Source organism: Harmonia axyridis, chromosome 2, assembly GCF_914767665.1.
Source record: "Harmonia axyridis chromosome 2, icHarAxyr1.1, whole genome shotgun sequence".
Classification (NCBI taxonomy): domain Eukaryota; kingdom Metazoa; phylum Arthropoda; class Insecta; order Coleoptera; family Coccinellidae; genus Harmonia; species Harmonia axyridis.
In genome coordinates, this window is record NC_059502.1 from 14,673,080 (window position 1) to 14,691,629 (window position 18,550).

Consider the following 18,550-nt stretch of genomic DNA (forward strand, 5'->3'; position numbering starts at 1 on the left):
ATTTACTCTCGAAAATCCTACAGGGCCTTAAGAGTAATTTTGTAGGACGTTAATCTATTGTGCTATTGACGAAATTCTTCAACAATTCAATTTTGCTTCCGCCGTTTTTCCCGAAATTCGAGGCTTCATTGTGAAAAGCTGTTATACTTTTATGATTCAAAGTATTGTCCATCGCTGGCCACTACTTTCTCGCATCTTTCGGGCAGCGTACGAATCTCGCCTTGAAAAAACTGGTCATCTTTTGAAGCGATTCACGAATCGATCCAATTTTTTACTTCTTCATAAGACCGGAAGTGCAGGTCAGCCAGGCCGTGTGCCATTGATCGAAACAAGCGATAGCCGAGGAAGCAACGTCTGGAGAATACGTCGGGTGGGGGTCGAACTTGTAGGATTTGTATGTAATCTCACATTATCATGTCCCTCGTTGTATTGCGACCGTTTGTCTTACAATGCTCGGCTCAAACGCATTAATCGAGTTCGATAACGATCGCCTGTGATTGTTTTAGTCGGTTTCAACAACTAATAATGCACTACACCGAACTGGTCCCACCAAATACTGAGCATGACCTTGGAACCGTGAATATTCGGTTTGGCCGTCGACGTGGAAGCATGACCGGGATATCCCCATGATTTTCTGCGCTTGGGATTATCGTAGTGAACCCATTCCACCGTCTCCAGTCAGAATGCGAAGCAGAAATCCCTTCCATCTTTGCCTTGCAAGGAGCTGTTCACAAACAAATAAACGCATCTCTCGGCTTCAACTCCATCCTGTCAAATCTTGTTGCGTTTGATACGAGTCTTGATCAATTAATGCCTCCAATTCTGCATCTTCTAAAACCTTCTCTCTGGTCTTCGACGTCAAATATCACCGCTCTTGAAAGGTTGAAGCCACTCTCGGCACGTTCTTTCACTAATAGCAGCCTTACCATATTTATTTGGAGAGCATTCGACTAGCCTCAGCCGCAGATTTATCAATATTATAGCAGAAAATTAAATTGAATTATCTTTTATATGGCCCAAAGAAAAAGTCTGAAGATGTTAAATCACATGATCTCGGTGGCCAATTCTGATCACCTCTTCTATTGTTCCGTTGCCTGTGTGTCACATTGCGTCGTCTTGTTGAAAATGAACTTCAATATCTTTCAATTCCGGTCATAAATGTCGTTTTTGGAATGCCTTATATCCAAGATCGACGAGGAATAGTCAAACCTGTTTTCGTCAATACTACTGCTACAGCAGCAATATTTTCAATTGTTCTTGAGCGACGCACACGGTTTCGATTATGCACATCGTCAACTTGCCCCAACAGCTAAATTTTTCCATCACTATTTTCGGTCAAAAAAGTACTTCACGAGATTCCAAAAGTGCTTTAGTTTTGCGAACTGTGAGTGCAAAATTTTCACCATTTTTATAGTGAATATTAACAATTTAGTGCATTGTTGAACCGTGTATTGTTCCATTTTTAGTAATGGCGCAGTTTTTACTTGTCGAATGTGAAAAGATGATAGCTTCAAAAGTGACAACCGCCCAGCTAGCGGACTATCAAAAATTAAACCTCCTATTGGAAAACCTGTATAACAGTCTTTAAATCCAAAGTTTTGATTTTGATCGAAACAGTTTTGAGTGAAATAAAACTAATTTTTTTTTTTAATTTAAAAATACAAATGCATCGCCATCCTTGTGGCTTCTTAAGTTTACTTCTATATTCGGACTGAATTTAGTTTTATTTCATGTGAAAATGAATTCCCATACAGTGAAAGGACCAAATCCATTAAATAGAAATACTTTTAGTCTAACCATGCGTTCCGAAGTTCGAAGAAACATCTCGAAGGGGGTTAAAAATAATGACAATGATTCAAACTCCCCAGTTTCTGGGAAGATGCTAACAATATATGTCAGATGGTTCAATAACCCCTAAAAATGTTGGAAAACATCGGGGCCCATTGGCCGGAAACGGTGTCAACTTCCTCTTTAATTGATTGTTGGTTGAAATGGGATTGTTTGCGTGTTTTTGTTAGGGTAGGTCTGGCTGCGAACAAACCTCTTGTCACGCAATAAATTATTCAAATCCAGTAGGGGATATACTGTTGCATATAATTCTTGTATGCATCGGAAGGAGCTCAATGTGCATATTAAACTATACAACGGCAACAAAATCCGTTCAGTAGTTTCTGAAGTAGAATTATAAATTAAAAATAATATTTTTATATTAAAAAAAATTATACTTTGAAAGAAATCAATGGATGTTTATTTAATTGTAAAGAGGATCCCTTTCGGTATCCCATTAATGATGGTAAAAGATATCAGCCGAATGGCCTCCATTGCTACGGTTGCAGCACTATATACTTTTCAAGAAAATCTCCACGATCAATACGCATATTTGCGCCTATTTATCTTCGATAACTTCACCAATTCCATCTTTAAGGTCTTGAATCGATTGTGGAGCTTTGGCATAAACCTGTTCTTTCACGTGGCCCCAATGAAAAAAGTCTAAAGGTGTTAAATCATATGTTCTTGGTGACTTCTAACGTGCTTAAACTTTTCAACGTTTCTATTTAGAATGTAAACAAGACTAATTTCATCGAAACAAAATTTATCGACTATATTTTTGTTGTAAAAACTTCATGAATCTTACATTGTATATTAAATTTTGTAACCTTGAGGAGAATATCACAAGCAACATAAATTTTATAAGAATTCGCTTCGCGAAACTGCACTGCTTACCACATTTTTTGTCTATATCTTGGTATGTATTGGTAACCTTTAAAAAGTGTTTTTTTTTCCTCGCGTTGTTTGTCGTGGGTAAAGGTTAACCAGGGCGGAAACAATACAGGAATAAGAGTCAAGCCTTATTTGATCTATTTACCGGATATGGATCCGTCAACGGTTTATTTAATCTAGAACCCTTTAGATGTTCCAATGTAATCACATAAACGAAATTTCGTCTTCGGTTCTCACACTCTTGCCCGACAATTCTTCGGGATGGCTATCAAATTTTCATGGGCTCTTTTAAATATCTCCTTGAACTTTCAACCTATCTAAAAAAATACGGTGCAAATTTTACACTATGTTTTTTATTTCCTTTTGCAACGGAAATTATCTCGATTTGTGGGAAAAAATATAAAAATATCAACGAAAAATATATTAACGAACATCCAGCAGCTGGATTTGAACCCGCAGTCATCTGTTCCGAATTACTAATGAAAATTTCAACTTCTCTTAGAGAATTGGAGATACAAGGGAAAGTGGGAGATTCCTTGGGTAATTTTGAGAAGAAAAGTTCTATAAATTTGGGCCCACAAACGCTTTGTTTTTGAGATACAGGGTGTTTCTTGTAGTCCTACTTCTTTGTGATGCGAATCTTTATTAATGTTCTCTATAAAACTTAGAATCAATTCATTCACCACAGCTTACTAACTGCATCTTTATAAGAATTTCGATATTCCTGAGGATTACTAGCGAATTGTTTGAAATTATTTTCGTCAAATCGGTAGCAGATACGACAAAACTACATGATACCAAGAAGTGTAGTACTGAAACGAAATTTCTTTTGAATTTTTCTAAACTACCAGTGATCCAAAAAAAAATTTGCGGAGGACAAAAACTGGAACTATTCTAGAAAAAATATCTGCATTCAAAATTGACATCACAGGATGAAAACATCAAATTGGAATATGTATGCCAATTTCATCTTGCGAAAGGAATGTGCTATCAGGAAAAAAAACTTGAAAAAAAAATCAAACTCTAACATCCTGTATCTCGAAAACAAAGTGTTGCGGGTCCATGTTTATACAACTTTTTTCCCTCAAAATAATCCGAGAAATCTATCATTTTCATTTTTACCTCCAATCTAAGAACATCCTGTCAAAATTTGAAATTTTTGTGACAAAACATCCCTCTAATTCTTATAGAACCGATCAATTCATTTCGTTCTAGGCACATATTCATATTCCACGAAACTGATATCCGGTGTGACCTTGAAAGACGATAAAGATAACAATGGGCCTGTTGAAAACTCGGTTCCCCGATAATAAGAAAGTTCCGACAATTCCATTGATAGAATTCCTGTTATCGCAGATGAGTAATCACAACTGGATTGATTCTTCCTCAAAAACGTGGTTAGGTACAGCTTTTTGGAGACGTCGTATCAAACTTTGGCAATGTAGATATGTCTGATTATCCGTAGTGCTTGCGGTATTTTGGTGACATTGTTCCCAAATGTTATAATCTATAAATGAGTAATTTAAGATGAGTAATTCGATAAATAAAAGTTCAAGTTGAATGTCTATTGTTCGAACGATTATCTTATTATGTTATAAGTTTCCTTTCAAACACAGTAATTCAACACAGATTTTTCTGTGTATTGTTGAGGTGATTGGGTTGAAAAGAATAGAATTTGTAGTTCTAATTTTAAAGCTTATTTACATGAAACAACGACCATTCATTACACTTTGTTATTATGTAGAGGATAATTGAATGTTCACACACTTACCGAAGATATATCATTTAATTGTAGTAAAGTATCTGATTTCTGCCGTATCAGATCACCTTAGCCCACAGAACTACATAGGCGTACAACTTTGCTTCCGCCGTTTTTCCAAAATTCGAGGCTTTATTGTAAAAAAATGGTCATACATTTATGATCCAAAGTATGGTCCATCGCTGGCCACTACTTTCTCCCATCTTTCGGGCAGCATACGAATCCCGCAATGAAAAAACTGGTCATTTTTTGTATCGATCCAATTTTTCGCGAATCGTGAATCGTGATTATGATTGATAGTATAAAAGACTAGGGATCAGATACTCAGTTCTTCATTAATATTGTGTGTTTTTGGAAGTATGAATAGGCGCAAAACTAGCGAACTTTGGACTTTCTTCACACAGGTCGGTGGAAATTATGCGACCTGTAATTTATGCAAAATTAAATTCTTCCTATTTCTCATTAAATTTAAAACTTATTAATTCATATGTTCATCATTGATACAATTATAAACAAATCAAAAACCTTAGGTAGGTGTATCAGAAATTATTTTGAAACCGTGATCACATCACGGTTTAAAATCACTGATATTGAAAAATCACAGTCACGATTCACAACGTGATTTTGAAATCACGATATCGCTCATCACTAATTTCAACATCATTTCTTCAATTAAACCATTATCAAAATACCCTCAAGATATGTGGATTAGAATAAAATTGTCAATATCCGATATTACGCATGAATGCTATTGATTGATGCATTTTGTTGTTACTCATGCTTCGAACAAATGAATTAAATCTCGTATTATCGGTTGTAGATAAATTAGGTTCATTGGACTTCTTACGAGTTTTCGAAAAGAATTCACAAGGAAGGCTTATCAGTATTCATTGTCAATCAAGTCGGAATCCATTTTAGAAACGGTCCCCAAAAGCGATATTGATTGTGATGCAAGTCATATAGATAGCACCACGTGGAAAAAATCATTTTGTTGTGATCTGTCTATCAAGAATCGAGGTGTCTAGAAAGCTAAGAGGAAACACCACCACGTGACTGCTCCGTTCAAAGTGAAATGATAGATTTCCTCCTACAACCAGCGATTTTTATGGGGTGTACATATTATTTCTTTGAACAATATTGTACAGGGTGTTTCAAGTAAGCGGATCATTGGATTTTGTGGCTTATCCTTCAAGCAAAATTGGAAAGTGCCCATCAATATGATATTCCTTTTCACGGGCTATCCAAATATGTTATTGGAAAAACTATGGAACCAAGGCATGGAAAGTTATTGAGGAGAAACCGTTTTTCCGAAAAATTTTTTTTTTTGCAAATTTGACTGGTTATCGAAATAAGATGGTCTATGGACATTCTCTCACCATTTGATTCTTCATTTGAATTTCCGGTTTTCAAGAAAACAGACATTTTTTTCTGCAAAATATACTTCATAATATTTTTTCATATTTTCTGAATGCACAATTGATTCTGAATCCGAATATGTAAATATAGTGGTAGTTTTAAATTTATCTCAAGCTATTTCAATCAAAATCCAGAGAGCCAGAAGGGAAACGAATGGGTACCTAATGTTTGATACACGGAAAGCCACGTGGTGGTAATCCCTCTTAATTTAACCGTTCTGTATAAAGGTTGTTCCAAAAAGAAAGATATTGTGACTGTTATGATAGATCGATAGGTGTAGTGTTTTACCCTTATCGATATTTTTTCATTTACGAGTTGAAATAACCGAAATCGTGGAATATATTTCCGTTATCGTTATTGTCTTCCCTTTTATTAGACCTACCAATGGACGGTGTTCAACTTCTTTGAGAAGCCCGCTTTTACTCTCGTATTAATTTGTTGTTTTAACGATAGGTCATCAACGGGGTCGAGTGACGTGTTGTTAACGAGCTAATATAACCTATTGACTCATCGGTGTTCGAAGCTAATGCGATGTTATGCATTTTACAGGCGGGTTTTGAGCAGATGAGAAGTACAGGATGAAAATCATATTATACAGAGGCGTTTGAATCCGAAGTTGTTTCAAGTTGCTAATAGATTTTTCTGAGGGTTTTATCGCAAAATGATGGAACTTCCAGGTACTACTCGTGAAAATATTGAATAATATTATGTCGATAATAATTTTAGTTTCTATCTGTTTTTTCCGGAAGTCACAGACTTCTTCATACAGTTAGAAATTGCGGGTTTTCCTCATTTAAAGTTCATCCTCGATAACTCTCAAAGTGTTCTCTTTAACTATAGGCTTTGCTTGAGACCCCCCTCTTTTTATACGGAGAATTGACTGGAATAATAAAAAATATAGGTTCTAATTCGAAAATCTTGAGTTTTGATGAATTTGAGTTGTCCAAGTTCATGATCTGCTGATAAACAACCTGTACATTTTTGGTCCAAACCACAAACAGCCTTATGATACTTCGTATTTGTAGAATCAAAAAAGAAAGAAAATTTTTCGAAAAAAACTTATCTGTAGAAATATTCAAAAAAATGTGTGTCCTCGTCGCCACCATTTTTTTCATAAGAATTCCATTAATTCATGAACCGTTGAGTTTTTACTCAAGGTATGGCGTATGGTATAAAAAAGCTGAACAATTATGCAATAATATACTGGGTGTGTCATTTGTAAAAAGGGAAGTATCTAGTAGTCTGTTTCCAATAGAATTATTTAATAAAATAATTCTCAAAAATAATTACTATTTTTACGCCAAATATCAGTATTGTGGCGAAAGAGACTTATCCTGACTGTATTACTATGTTTTAACGGAACCATAATTTCATCAAGAACTATTGGCTGCTATTTCAATCAATTGACACAAGCTGACCTTGTAGAACAAGATTTACATCTATTTAAAACGTTGCAAATTTTACGACAGACGTTTATTATTTCCTCTTTCAATACAATGTATTCAATCTCGGATAAGTCTGTTCAGCAACTTCAATGTTTCATTTGAACAGCTAGAAAACATCTGTTTTCGAATTCCGATCGAAAGATTCGAAACTTTTGGAGTACAAATGATTTGATTTCAAAACGCCATAATATGTATTTGTATGACGAAGTTGTCGGTAAATCATTTTTGAATTTGAATCTTTTCTTTTCAGCTGTCAGCATTCATTTCAAGTAAGAAATTTGTTATAATTTTTTCATTTTTTTTATTATTGAATAAAAAACATTAAAAAGAGTGAATTAGTCACTGTCATTCCACTGGTTTCCTTCCAACTTTCACATTAATTTAGATAAGGGATTGAACGTTAATCACACGTTGAAGAAGTAAGACTGACCTCATCTGATACTCTGTAAATTATATACGTGGTGATGTGCCTCCAAGTTCAATTACTTGTCAAGTTAAAGTGAACAAGAAATAGAGCACCAAACACGTTACGAAATAAATGCATCGATGTCGTAGTCTTCTTCTCTAATGAATCGTACAAAATGGCTTCGAATTACTTATCTTCGGTTACGTCTCATTAAATCTGGGTTAAGGGAACGAACTTCATATACAGGGTGTTCCTAAATTAAACGTACAAACGAAAAGGGGAGATTCCTTAAGTGAGTTTAAGAAAAAAAAGTCCCATAAACATGGGGTCGCAAACGTTTCGTTTCCGAGATACAGAGTGTTGAAGTTTGAATTTTTTTCAAGTTTTTTTCTCATAGTATCTACACTTCACAAGATATTCAACTGAAAGTTGGCATAAATATTACATTTGAGAGTTCTCACCACGTGACATGGCAATTTCGATAGAAGATCTACAGGGTGATATTTGTTCTGGAACACTGCCACCTGTTCTTCTGCCTTCCTATCATAGTAACGAGAATTTCGAGTGAATCGTTCAAATTTTTTTTCTCGAAATCGTTGGTAGATACGACAAAACTACAAGAGAACGAAAAGTTTAGTATAAGAACAAAGCTTCTTTTTACATTTTTTCAAATTAACAGTTGCTCACCAAAAAAAAGTTCTGCAGAAGAACAGGTGGCAGTGTTCCAGAAAAAATATCACCCTGTAGATCTTCTATCGAAATTGCTATGTCACGTGGTGAGAACTCTCAAATGTAATAACTATGCCAACTTTCAGTTGAATATCTTGTGAAGTGTAGATACTATGAGAAAAAAACTTGAAAAAAATTCAAACTTCAACACTCTGTATCTCGGAAACGAAACCTTTGCGACCCCATGTTAATGGGACTTTTTTTTCTTAAACTCACTTAAGGAATATCCCCTTTTCATTTGTACGTTCAATTTAGGAACACCCTGTATAGTTATAAAGTCATTTGCAAAAAACACAAAATTTTTACAATACTTCACTTCCATCTGGAAATCTAAGAATGATACAATTTAAAATGATAATATTGGCAACAGTGTGTACAATTTTTTGACATTTGTTATGTCATTTATTTTCTGTAGGTTAATCCATAGAGTAATAAACATAGATAGAGGAAGTATATTATGCAATTTTTACATGTTTCCAACATGGTTAGTTCAAGTTGTCGGATTGTGATATATTTTCAAATCCACAATTTTACTGCATCATTTTGAATGTATTTTATATTGAATGAAATATATTTATTTGAGTGATTCCCGATTAAATAAGCAAATTCGAATATTTGGAATCCGATATATTTCCAAATTGTCGAATTTATAATAAGCAGAATATATATTATTTTCTGTATCTACTTGCTGAAATCCAAGGTTTGGCAACTTTTGCTCTCCTAGTGTCATCGGTTGTTTCACGTCGTTTGGCGCGCTTGAAGTTTGTTTTCTGAATTTCTGATATATTTAGGTATTTATTTCAATATATTTTGAGTTAATATGAAATGTTGATTCACTATGGGACATAAGAAGTGCGTTCTTCGTGGATAAACTCGCGAATTGGGTGAAATATCGTATCACTGATATGTTTTCAGTTCCGCGCGCTTCATGTCAAATTTGATAGTTCATGTTGGGGACAAAATTTGCCTGCTTAAAATGACATATGCTTCTTTTATCTATGTTTATTACTCTGATAGTTAACCCATCTAATCATGGAAATATACACGCTTCAATGACATTTAGAAATTGTTTATTGAATTGTAATAATAATAAAAAATCATGGAATTTATGAATTTGTAATGACTATCATTGTATGATTATAACAATTCAAATCATAGCAATGCATTCTCAAAGGATGTAACTATGCAGTACTGAAATAGCTCTTTATTTTATCTGGTAATTTTCAAACAATGACAAAGTATTGCGTTTCGTAAGAAGGAATAGGTGTTCAGGAGGAAGTTCAGGATACTAGACGACCTATTGCGGAAATGAGTACCCATATTGTCTGGCTCGTAAAAGAAAGGACCTCCCAACAAGTGAAGAATGTAGAGCGATCGACTTTCAGAAACCAAATGCTTTTGTGACGTGGTTTTCTTATATACATTGAGCAGATTTCATTTATTTGCGGTTTTGTTGTTGAAGAAGTCCAAGCTTGGAACGATGCTTGCAAAATTTATTCATAAAAGAAGCAGGTTTAGAATGAAGAAAATCCCGATGTTTGAAAATATTATCCTCTAATGCAGTGTATTTTTATGATATATGGGAATAGGTTATAAAAAATACCTAATGGGTGTCTGCGTTGTTTCATCAGGGATTATATTCCTTTTTGGATTGTGAGAATATTGTTTTCCAAAAGAAATTATACAATTTGAAAAGGTTATTATGGTAACACTTTGTATTATTTTTTGACATTTCTTACGTCAGTTGTGTTCAGTAGGTTATGTCATTTAATTATGGGAAGATACACGTTTAGAAATTGTTGAATTGTTTTATCAAAAGGGAAATACTCAGAGAAATTTAAGAACAATTCATGGATAACATTATTCATTTTATCGACTTACTATTCGTCGCCTTGTAGACAAATTTGAAGGCGAATTTACATATCAAGTATTATTTAAATGGGCCATACCCTTTTTCCACATGAACTTTTACTTTTATAATACAGATCTAAATAGGTTGTGTCCAAGGGAATCCCTGACTCACTTCCATTAATTACTTTGATGACACGAATGACATAAATAGACTATACATTGATAGAAACCTGGAAAGGAGTGAACGAACAATATACGTACATATTCACATACATTGTGTCCGTAAAGTATGGAACAAATTCATTTTTAGCTAAACAGATCATTTTAAGAAATAATCCTGAAACACATCGATTTTTTATTTTAATTTACCGTATTTTGAAATAATAATCTAATATACGGGGTGAATTAGTTTCGAGTAATGACGTCACCGTCATTTTTTTTTTAATGGAACACCCCCATTTTGTCTCAATTTTCCGATTACTCTAGCTGAGCTGATTCCAAAAATGTATCACATGTTGATTCCAATTGGTATAGGATGGACAAAAATACAATAGTTTTGTGTGTGACCATAAAGTAACGCGTAACATTCTTATTTTGTTAAATTAACAATATTATCAAAAATACTAACTGTCTAGCGGCAATTGGTTTGAATGTAACACCCTGTAGTTTGTTACATTTTTAGATTAATAAAAATGTATAAAAATAAGAAATAATTTCTTTCATATTCTGTCTGCTTAACCACAAGTACCAAACATGTTTCGAAACAGCTCATTTTTATTAATCTAAAAATGTAACAAACTACAGGGTGTTACATTCAAACCAATTACCGCTAGACAATAAGTTGTTTTGATAATATTGCTAATTTAACTAAATGAGAATGTTACGCGTTACTTTATGAGCACACAAAAAACTATTGTATTTTGTCCACCCTGTATCAATTGGAATCAACATGTGATACATTTTTGGAATCAGCTCAGCTAGAGTAATCGGAAAATTGAGACAAAATGGGGGTGTTCCATTTAAAAAAAATGATGGTGACGTCTTTACTCGAAAGTAATTCATCCTGTATATTTGATTATTATTTTAAAATACGGTGAATTAAAATAAAAAATCGACGTGTTTCAGGAATATTTCTTAAAATGGTCTGTTTAGATAAAAATTAATTTGTTTCATACTTTACGGACACAGTGTATATTTATATATGTACATATATCTTTTAATTTCATAATTTAGTCAAGTTCCTGGGGAATAATTTCTCAAATTTCATTCTTCGATTTTTTTTGCCTACAAATTCCAAGGATCACCCTCTAATTCTTCGATGTCATTGACTGAAATATTCATATAGTATAGGAATATTAAAAGTTCATCAAGTGACAACTCATCAGACCTTGCTGTCGGTTAGCAAGTTCACCACGTAACACCCCTTCATGAATACAATTTCTCACGACTAATTACCGTATAGAATAACCTTATGAACGCATAACTTCTTCCTAGACCCCTCATTAACCTGTTCCCGATCCTCCTAAAGCTCCCTAATAATGTAAGTTAATGTTTTCAATCCATCTGAGACGAAATGCATACGAACCAAACTCACTTCCTGTCAGATCTCACCGAAAATGCGATACGCCGTTATCGTACAGGGTTATTTCTGTCTTGTTGTTCATTTCTTTTTGTTCAGTCCCTAACATAACTATAGAGTTTCTGGTGTCGTTCTTTCCTTCTATTATGTATGTATCATGCCGAAAATGTATTCATTCATTAATTTTCTCTCGTCTGTGTGTTGTGTCGCATCGGCAGCACTCACAGTAGCGAATGGCTGCGTTGCCAGATTTCGTTTTGAAATGATTGTCTAATGATTCAATTAAATTCTATATTGATTAGTAGGCCACGAGGTTGGATTTATAAAATTACCATCAGGAAAGCGCTGGCCAAAAATCTTTGTGGCTTTCTGTTACAGTTGAATATACTTCAGTGATAATCTTTATTTTAAGCAATAATAAAATATATTATAACAAATAATTATAGTATTCTAAAATGATTTTGCTCAATCAGTTCCGACTTATTTGAGATTTTCTTGATTGATGTTGTAGATAGGGTTTTTAGTCTTTTCGAAATAGGTTGATACGCTTAAATTTCATGCACTTCATCATCAACTACCTCTATTATGAATGATATGGTCCCATAATATTCTTATGAAACAGATTTGATGAGTTTGGCCCAACATAATTCGAGAAAAGCACAAATAACAGAAATTATTGTATTTAATAATCATTTTTCAATATACTGTTATCATTTTTACTCGCAGAATCCAACGAAATTGTGGTCGAATTTTGTTCGCGGTTTTCGCAACATTTGAAGCACCCTATGATCATATTTCTTTTCAAATTTCTTTCAAAATTCGCACAACATTTCTACATTGTTCAACTTTGAAGTTGTAAAGACGTTTCACGCTTAAGATATTGAGTATAATGAACGTTAATATTAATAATAATAATACTGTAAATTGTACTGACTATGCATATTTTTTTTGAGTTTTTTTATTGATATTTCGAAAACTATTGGGATAAATTCAACAACTCAAACAGAAAGTCATTCAAAATTGATTATATCACAGAAGAAAAAAGCTCGTGGGTCATGATCTAAATTTTCAGATTTCAAATGGCACTGAATGTTAGAACATCCTGTATATTCTGAATCCAAAGCATAAGATAATCTTCCTAATTATAAAGTTCCCAAAAATTGACGTACCTCCATGTTTCAATGATTTTATTCACTTCTTTAGAGGGCTATAAAACTGAAGTACTATACAATAAGATCGAATTGGTAATAGTATAATCTAAAAAAAGTTGCAGAATGGGCTCCTATTCTAATACGAATGCGAAATTCTAAAACGAGCAACGAAGGAGCGAGTTTTCGAACGCATGAGTGTTGGAATTGCCTTCTGCAACGAGTATTAGACGATATTTTCTCTATTTCAGTCAAGTTTTGTGAAATATTGTCGAAATTCAATGAAAAATTCAGATTATATATCCTAGTGACTTTTGTATTGTATCTTGGCAGTTGGTGTGACTGTTACGAAAATTGACAGATTACGAAATTTGAATATGAATCATACGTTTCGAATTTTGAAATAATTTACAATTACGCATTAAATTCGTGAATTATGTCTGACGAAATCGATTCAACACCATCAGGATTAAGAGAAATTACGAACAATGTTGCAAATCATTTCACTATATCCAAATTATATTAAGTATATTGAGAATTGTTGACGTTTGTTGAAATTTGATAGGATTGGAAGTCAGTATAGACAACCACAAAACGAAAAATATATCTGAAAACGATGCTGTAATTAGTTCATTACAGCACTGTTTTTAGAACTATAATGAACGCATTACGATACTGAAATAGAAAAAATAATTGAGATGACTGTAACTTGACAGCCTTTTGATTTTGTGGGAATATTCCCTGAGCAGGTGCAACTCTAGAAAAACTTTACTGCAAATAAAATTGATGGAATCAAATTTAGAAAATTAATGATTGGAAACTATTCTCCTATTGAGCAGCATAAAATCAAATTGGATCGAATACATATGATATATCTTTCAAAACATTTCGTATAATTTCCTTCTACCCCTTTTCTAAATAATTTTTATTATTGTTCTTATTAGTATATTGGATAGATTAGAGAGATGTTTTCCTTGAATTAGAAGCATTAAAACTAGGGACAAGGTTCGAAATTTGGCATCACCGCATTAAGCATATGAAACATTATACTTTCATAATGACATATTCAGAAGAACGGTCTCCCTGTGTGGGCGGAATTCACTGACGTTTTCGGGGAATTTATTGACCTAAGAACGAATTAATGAACCCTTTAATTGGGACTAATTGATTCGAAGATCATCGGGACCTGTGTAATCGAACGTGAAATTGTCTGTCTGCACCTTGGGATCAGCCCAATTTTCTGTCGGCTTTAATCTCCCAACTTGAAATTTAATGTCAAAAAAATTAAATTGAATTCCTCTCTACAATTCCAAAAGCACTGAATCAAAACCGTGGTCATCGGAAAATATTGCTGCTGTAGGTTTGTCGATTCTACTGATTTCTGTTCAAATATATCCTTTTTTTAAATCTCTTATTAGAAAACCTTCGGTTTTAATTTTCGAAATTCTTATTCGTCTTTTATATTTTTATTTCCCAGTGACACATTTTGCGTGAAAATAATAAACAATATGTAAAATTTGCAGTGTTTTGTTTTTGGTGATTGAAGTGCTTCATTGTAATCAGAAGACGACGTAGCGCCATCAAAAATATTTACAATGGGCTGCATTATTCTCTACGGTTGTGGAATCCTTTCAAGGTCAACCCTTATTATTTATTTTGATCGGTTGATCGATAACCTTTGTACAAAACCGTAGGATGTTAGGCACAGGGTGTCCTACAGAAAACGGCATATGTTCGGGGCAGAAACAATATCTGAATTCTGCATTGTCTGATCAAACAACGATTCGACAGGAAAAAGGATATGTGCACACTCCCTACATTTCATGCGATTTTGTCATTATACCTTTGACTCCCCCAATATCGAGAATATTATCAGCTGCCAGCTTCGACCAAATAGCATCTGCATTCACATAAAGACAACCATTTTTTGGGGTATTAAACCTTAAAAAACTACAAAAATGATGTAATCCAACAGTTATTTAGTCTTTCGATATATTCAAATAAGCTTCATCGAGTTTTTTAAACAATTTCATAGTAAGTTGTCTACACTATATTGGGTTGTTATATTGTGAAAAATTTTTTTAGTGAAAAACTTCTTCGTCTGGAGATATATACTATTAATTTTTAATAATAAAAAATATTCAGGTATTTCAATAGGAAGAAACTCCTCGAAATTCAAAATATCAAGAAAATTGCCACGATATCAAATACACCACAAATAATAAAATAAAAATCCAAAACATATTTTTGTTTTGTATTTGGTGTGCTATTCGAAGGTCATTTCAATTTTTTCAATTAAAAAGAAATTGTCTTTGTAGATGAAGAATTATTTCGAGAGTTATAGTAGGTACTTAAAAGGGTTGCAGGATTTCTTTATACAATTTTAATGTATTAAAAAAAATAATTCAATAAGCTCTACTTTGGTTCTTCCTTCAGTTTTTTTTTTAAAGTTATCCAAACTCTGAATATTCAACACCTTCCATTGATTTGAATCTCTGACATATATCAAGATTGTCGAAAATTCATAATAGAAATGACATGGTAAAAATAAACTCTCGTTAGACATTTTTCCGAATAACATTTTCTCAACGTTTCAATTCATCGCAATGCCATGATTCTCTCTACTTTCACTGATTTGACAAAGCCAAACCACGCAATCTAATAATAGACCAGGACTAGCAAGACTGTAAATTACATACTTTGCTAATGTTTGTACTATTTTTGTACTCCATTTTGAGCATGCGAATTTGGGCGGTAATTTGAGTGGTGCAATATGAAACAATATTGCTACCTACTTCTAATCATTTTAATGCCATTTACAGCACCTACACTGTTTAATTCTACAAAGTATATTGCAGAATTTGAATTGTTTGTTTATTTCCAATTATAAAATAAATCAATGTTCGTCCCAAATTAAAAACATACGTGTTTTTGGAATAAAAATGCATCCATGGAAAAGCATGCGTATTTAATGTATTTATATAAGAACCAATGAAGAAACAGAAAATTATGCTGTTTTTTCAGTTTTATGAAGATATCAAGTTCAAATTTTCTTATCTTTCGTTTTTTTTTTGCAGGATTTGTTATTCGAACAAGACAGCATCCACAAAAAACTGCTGGAGATATTCATTGTTGGTGGAAACTCCTTGGTCTTCCAAGAAAAATCGTTCAACGCCCTTCCAGGTCTTTCCATCATTTACATAGGCAGTGCAAAAACTGTAATCGTTAAGACTCATGCCTTCTTCAACTTGAGTTCACCTAGTCTAAGATTTGACGTAGAAAACTGTGATAGACTCCTCGTGGAATCGGAAGCATTTATAAATTCTAATGTGAGTATAGAAAGAAAAAGTAACAATAATAAAAAGGTTAAAAAAATACTAGTTAGACTCATGCAATATTTCTTGAGCTATTTGACTGCGCTTGATTAACTCAAAAATTCCATTGATACAACTCTCTCTTTTACAACTTATTACATAATTATAAAAAGTTCCTTTTTAAAAGAGTAGATATCCTAAGTAACTTCAGATAAGTATTTTTTCAGAAGGAACCTGGTCTTATAACTTAGATACAAAAGTATTTTTGAGTCTTCAACAATTCCTTTTGAATAAATAGTATTTGTGGTACAATTTTTTTCCGAAAAATAAAATTGAGGAATTATATGAATTGAATAACACTTTATTTGGACATTTTGAACATATATTTTCTTTAATATTTTTTCACTTTCTCCGAAGTTTTCTTATAATTTCTTATTGATTTATAAAATGAATGTTTATTTCAGAGCACCGTTATAACCGACTTTAACAAGGTGGGATACTGTAATGTACAGTCAACAGCGTTCAGCAAATTAGTCAATGCAACTTTCCAAAATATAAGTAAGCTAGATTTAGTGGAGAGATCTTTCGAAATAACCAAAAAGGATGGGATTTTCCGTCATGGTCCTGCTACTAAGGTTAGTGAATTTATTTTTTGCACGTTTCAGTTTTCTTGATTACTTACCGACTACCGTCGATCTTAGTTTATCGGTTGTGAGGCCAATGGTACGTATCGCTAAAATATTTTGCCAACGCCAAAATTACTAGGTCTGCATAATACTTGATTTCACAAACATGAAGAACCCAAAATAAGAAAATTTCAATATAATCATGAACAGAAATTTTTCAACACAATACCTCCTTGTACTTGTTCCTTGTCAACTCAAAAAGTTCAACTCAAAAAGCTTAACAGATTGACACCCTGTTGCAGGAAGGTTCATTAAAATTCAATGCCGCCTTAAAATTTTAATCCTTCATTAAACGGCGTAGGAAGCCAATTGGATCCACGTATTGGATGATTAAAATGTTAATGAAGGCATTAAATTTTAATTAACGTTCCTGTAACTGGATGTAAGCATCATATATTATCTGAATTGTAGCAGAGCAAAAAGTCCGAGTACTACTAAATGCTAATTCTTAATAGATCATTATAAACCCCTCTATGAATAAAATGCTAATTGGAATCTTCTATTCTAAAGGGTGTTTTTTTTTGAGGTATAGAACTTGAAATTGCAATAAAATAACGATGGATTATTCGATTGACATGAATTTTATTTATCCGCAAGATAATCTTGCGGCATTACATTTTAAATATGATTTCTGGCATATAACCGCCACGGCTGGCTCGGATGTAGTCCAATCTGGACGTCCAATTTCCGATGACTTTTTCCAACATTTGTGGCCGTATATCGGCAATAACACGGCGGATGTTGTCTTCCAAAGGGTCAAGGGTTTGTGGCTTATCCGCATAGACCAATGATTTTACATAGCCCCACAGAAAGTAGTCTAGCTGTGTTAAATCACAAGATCTTGGAGGCCAATTCACAGGTCCAAAACGTGAAATTAGGCGGTCACCAAACGTGTCTTTCAATAAATCGATTGTGGCACGAACTGTGTGACATGTTGCGCCGTCTTGTTGGAACCACAACTCCTGGACATCTAGGTTGTTCAATTCAGGAATGAAAAAGTTAGTAATCATGGCTCTATATCGATCACCATTGACCGTAACGTTCTGGCCATCATCGTTTTTGAAGAAGTACGAACCAATGATTCCACCAGCCCATAAAGCGCACCAAACAGTCAGTTTTTCTGGATGTAACGGTGTTTCGACATACACTTGAGGATTAGCTTCACTCCTAATGCGGCAGTTTTGTTTGTTGACGTAGCCATTCAACCAGAAGTGCGCTTCATCGCTAAACAAAATGAAATGGACGTAGTGCGCGATACGTATTCCGCACAGAACCATTATTTTCGAAATAAAATTGCACTATTTGCAAGCGTTGTTCAGGCATGAGTCTATTGATGATGAATTGCCAAACCAAACTGAGAATAAATCACTTGACAGCTGTTAAATCGGTCGCCATCTTGAACAGTAATGCCAACTTAAGGTTATATACCTCGAAAAAAAAACACCCGTTATTTATCGAAAGAACTAGCGGCTTTGCGAAGAGTTGAAATCGCAATT

The 18,550-nt window shown here is 33.6% G+C and overlaps 2 protein-coding genes across 2 annotated transcripts in view; one reads left to right on the forward strand and one right to left on the reverse strand.

The window, feature by feature from the left end:
• The window catches only part of LOC123673488 (E3 ubiquitin-protein ligase MYCBP2), a 130,772-nt gene that overhangs the window by 56,416 nt on the left and 55,806 nt on the right, over positions 1-18,550 (reverse strand). The gene's annotated exons all lie outside the window — the stretch shown is intronic.
• LOC123673485 overlaps positions 1-18,550 on the forward strand; it is a 53,511-nt gene that overhangs the window by 29,067 nt on the left and 5,894 nt on the right. Inside the window, exons 2-3 of the mRNA XM_045607987.1 lie at positions 16,132-16,383; positions 16,833-17,003. Coding sequence (XP_045463943.1) covers positions 16,132-16,383; positions 16,833-17,003 — 423 coding nt within the window. The remainder of the gene's footprint in view (positions 1-16,131; positions 16,384-16,832; positions 17,004-18,550) is intronic.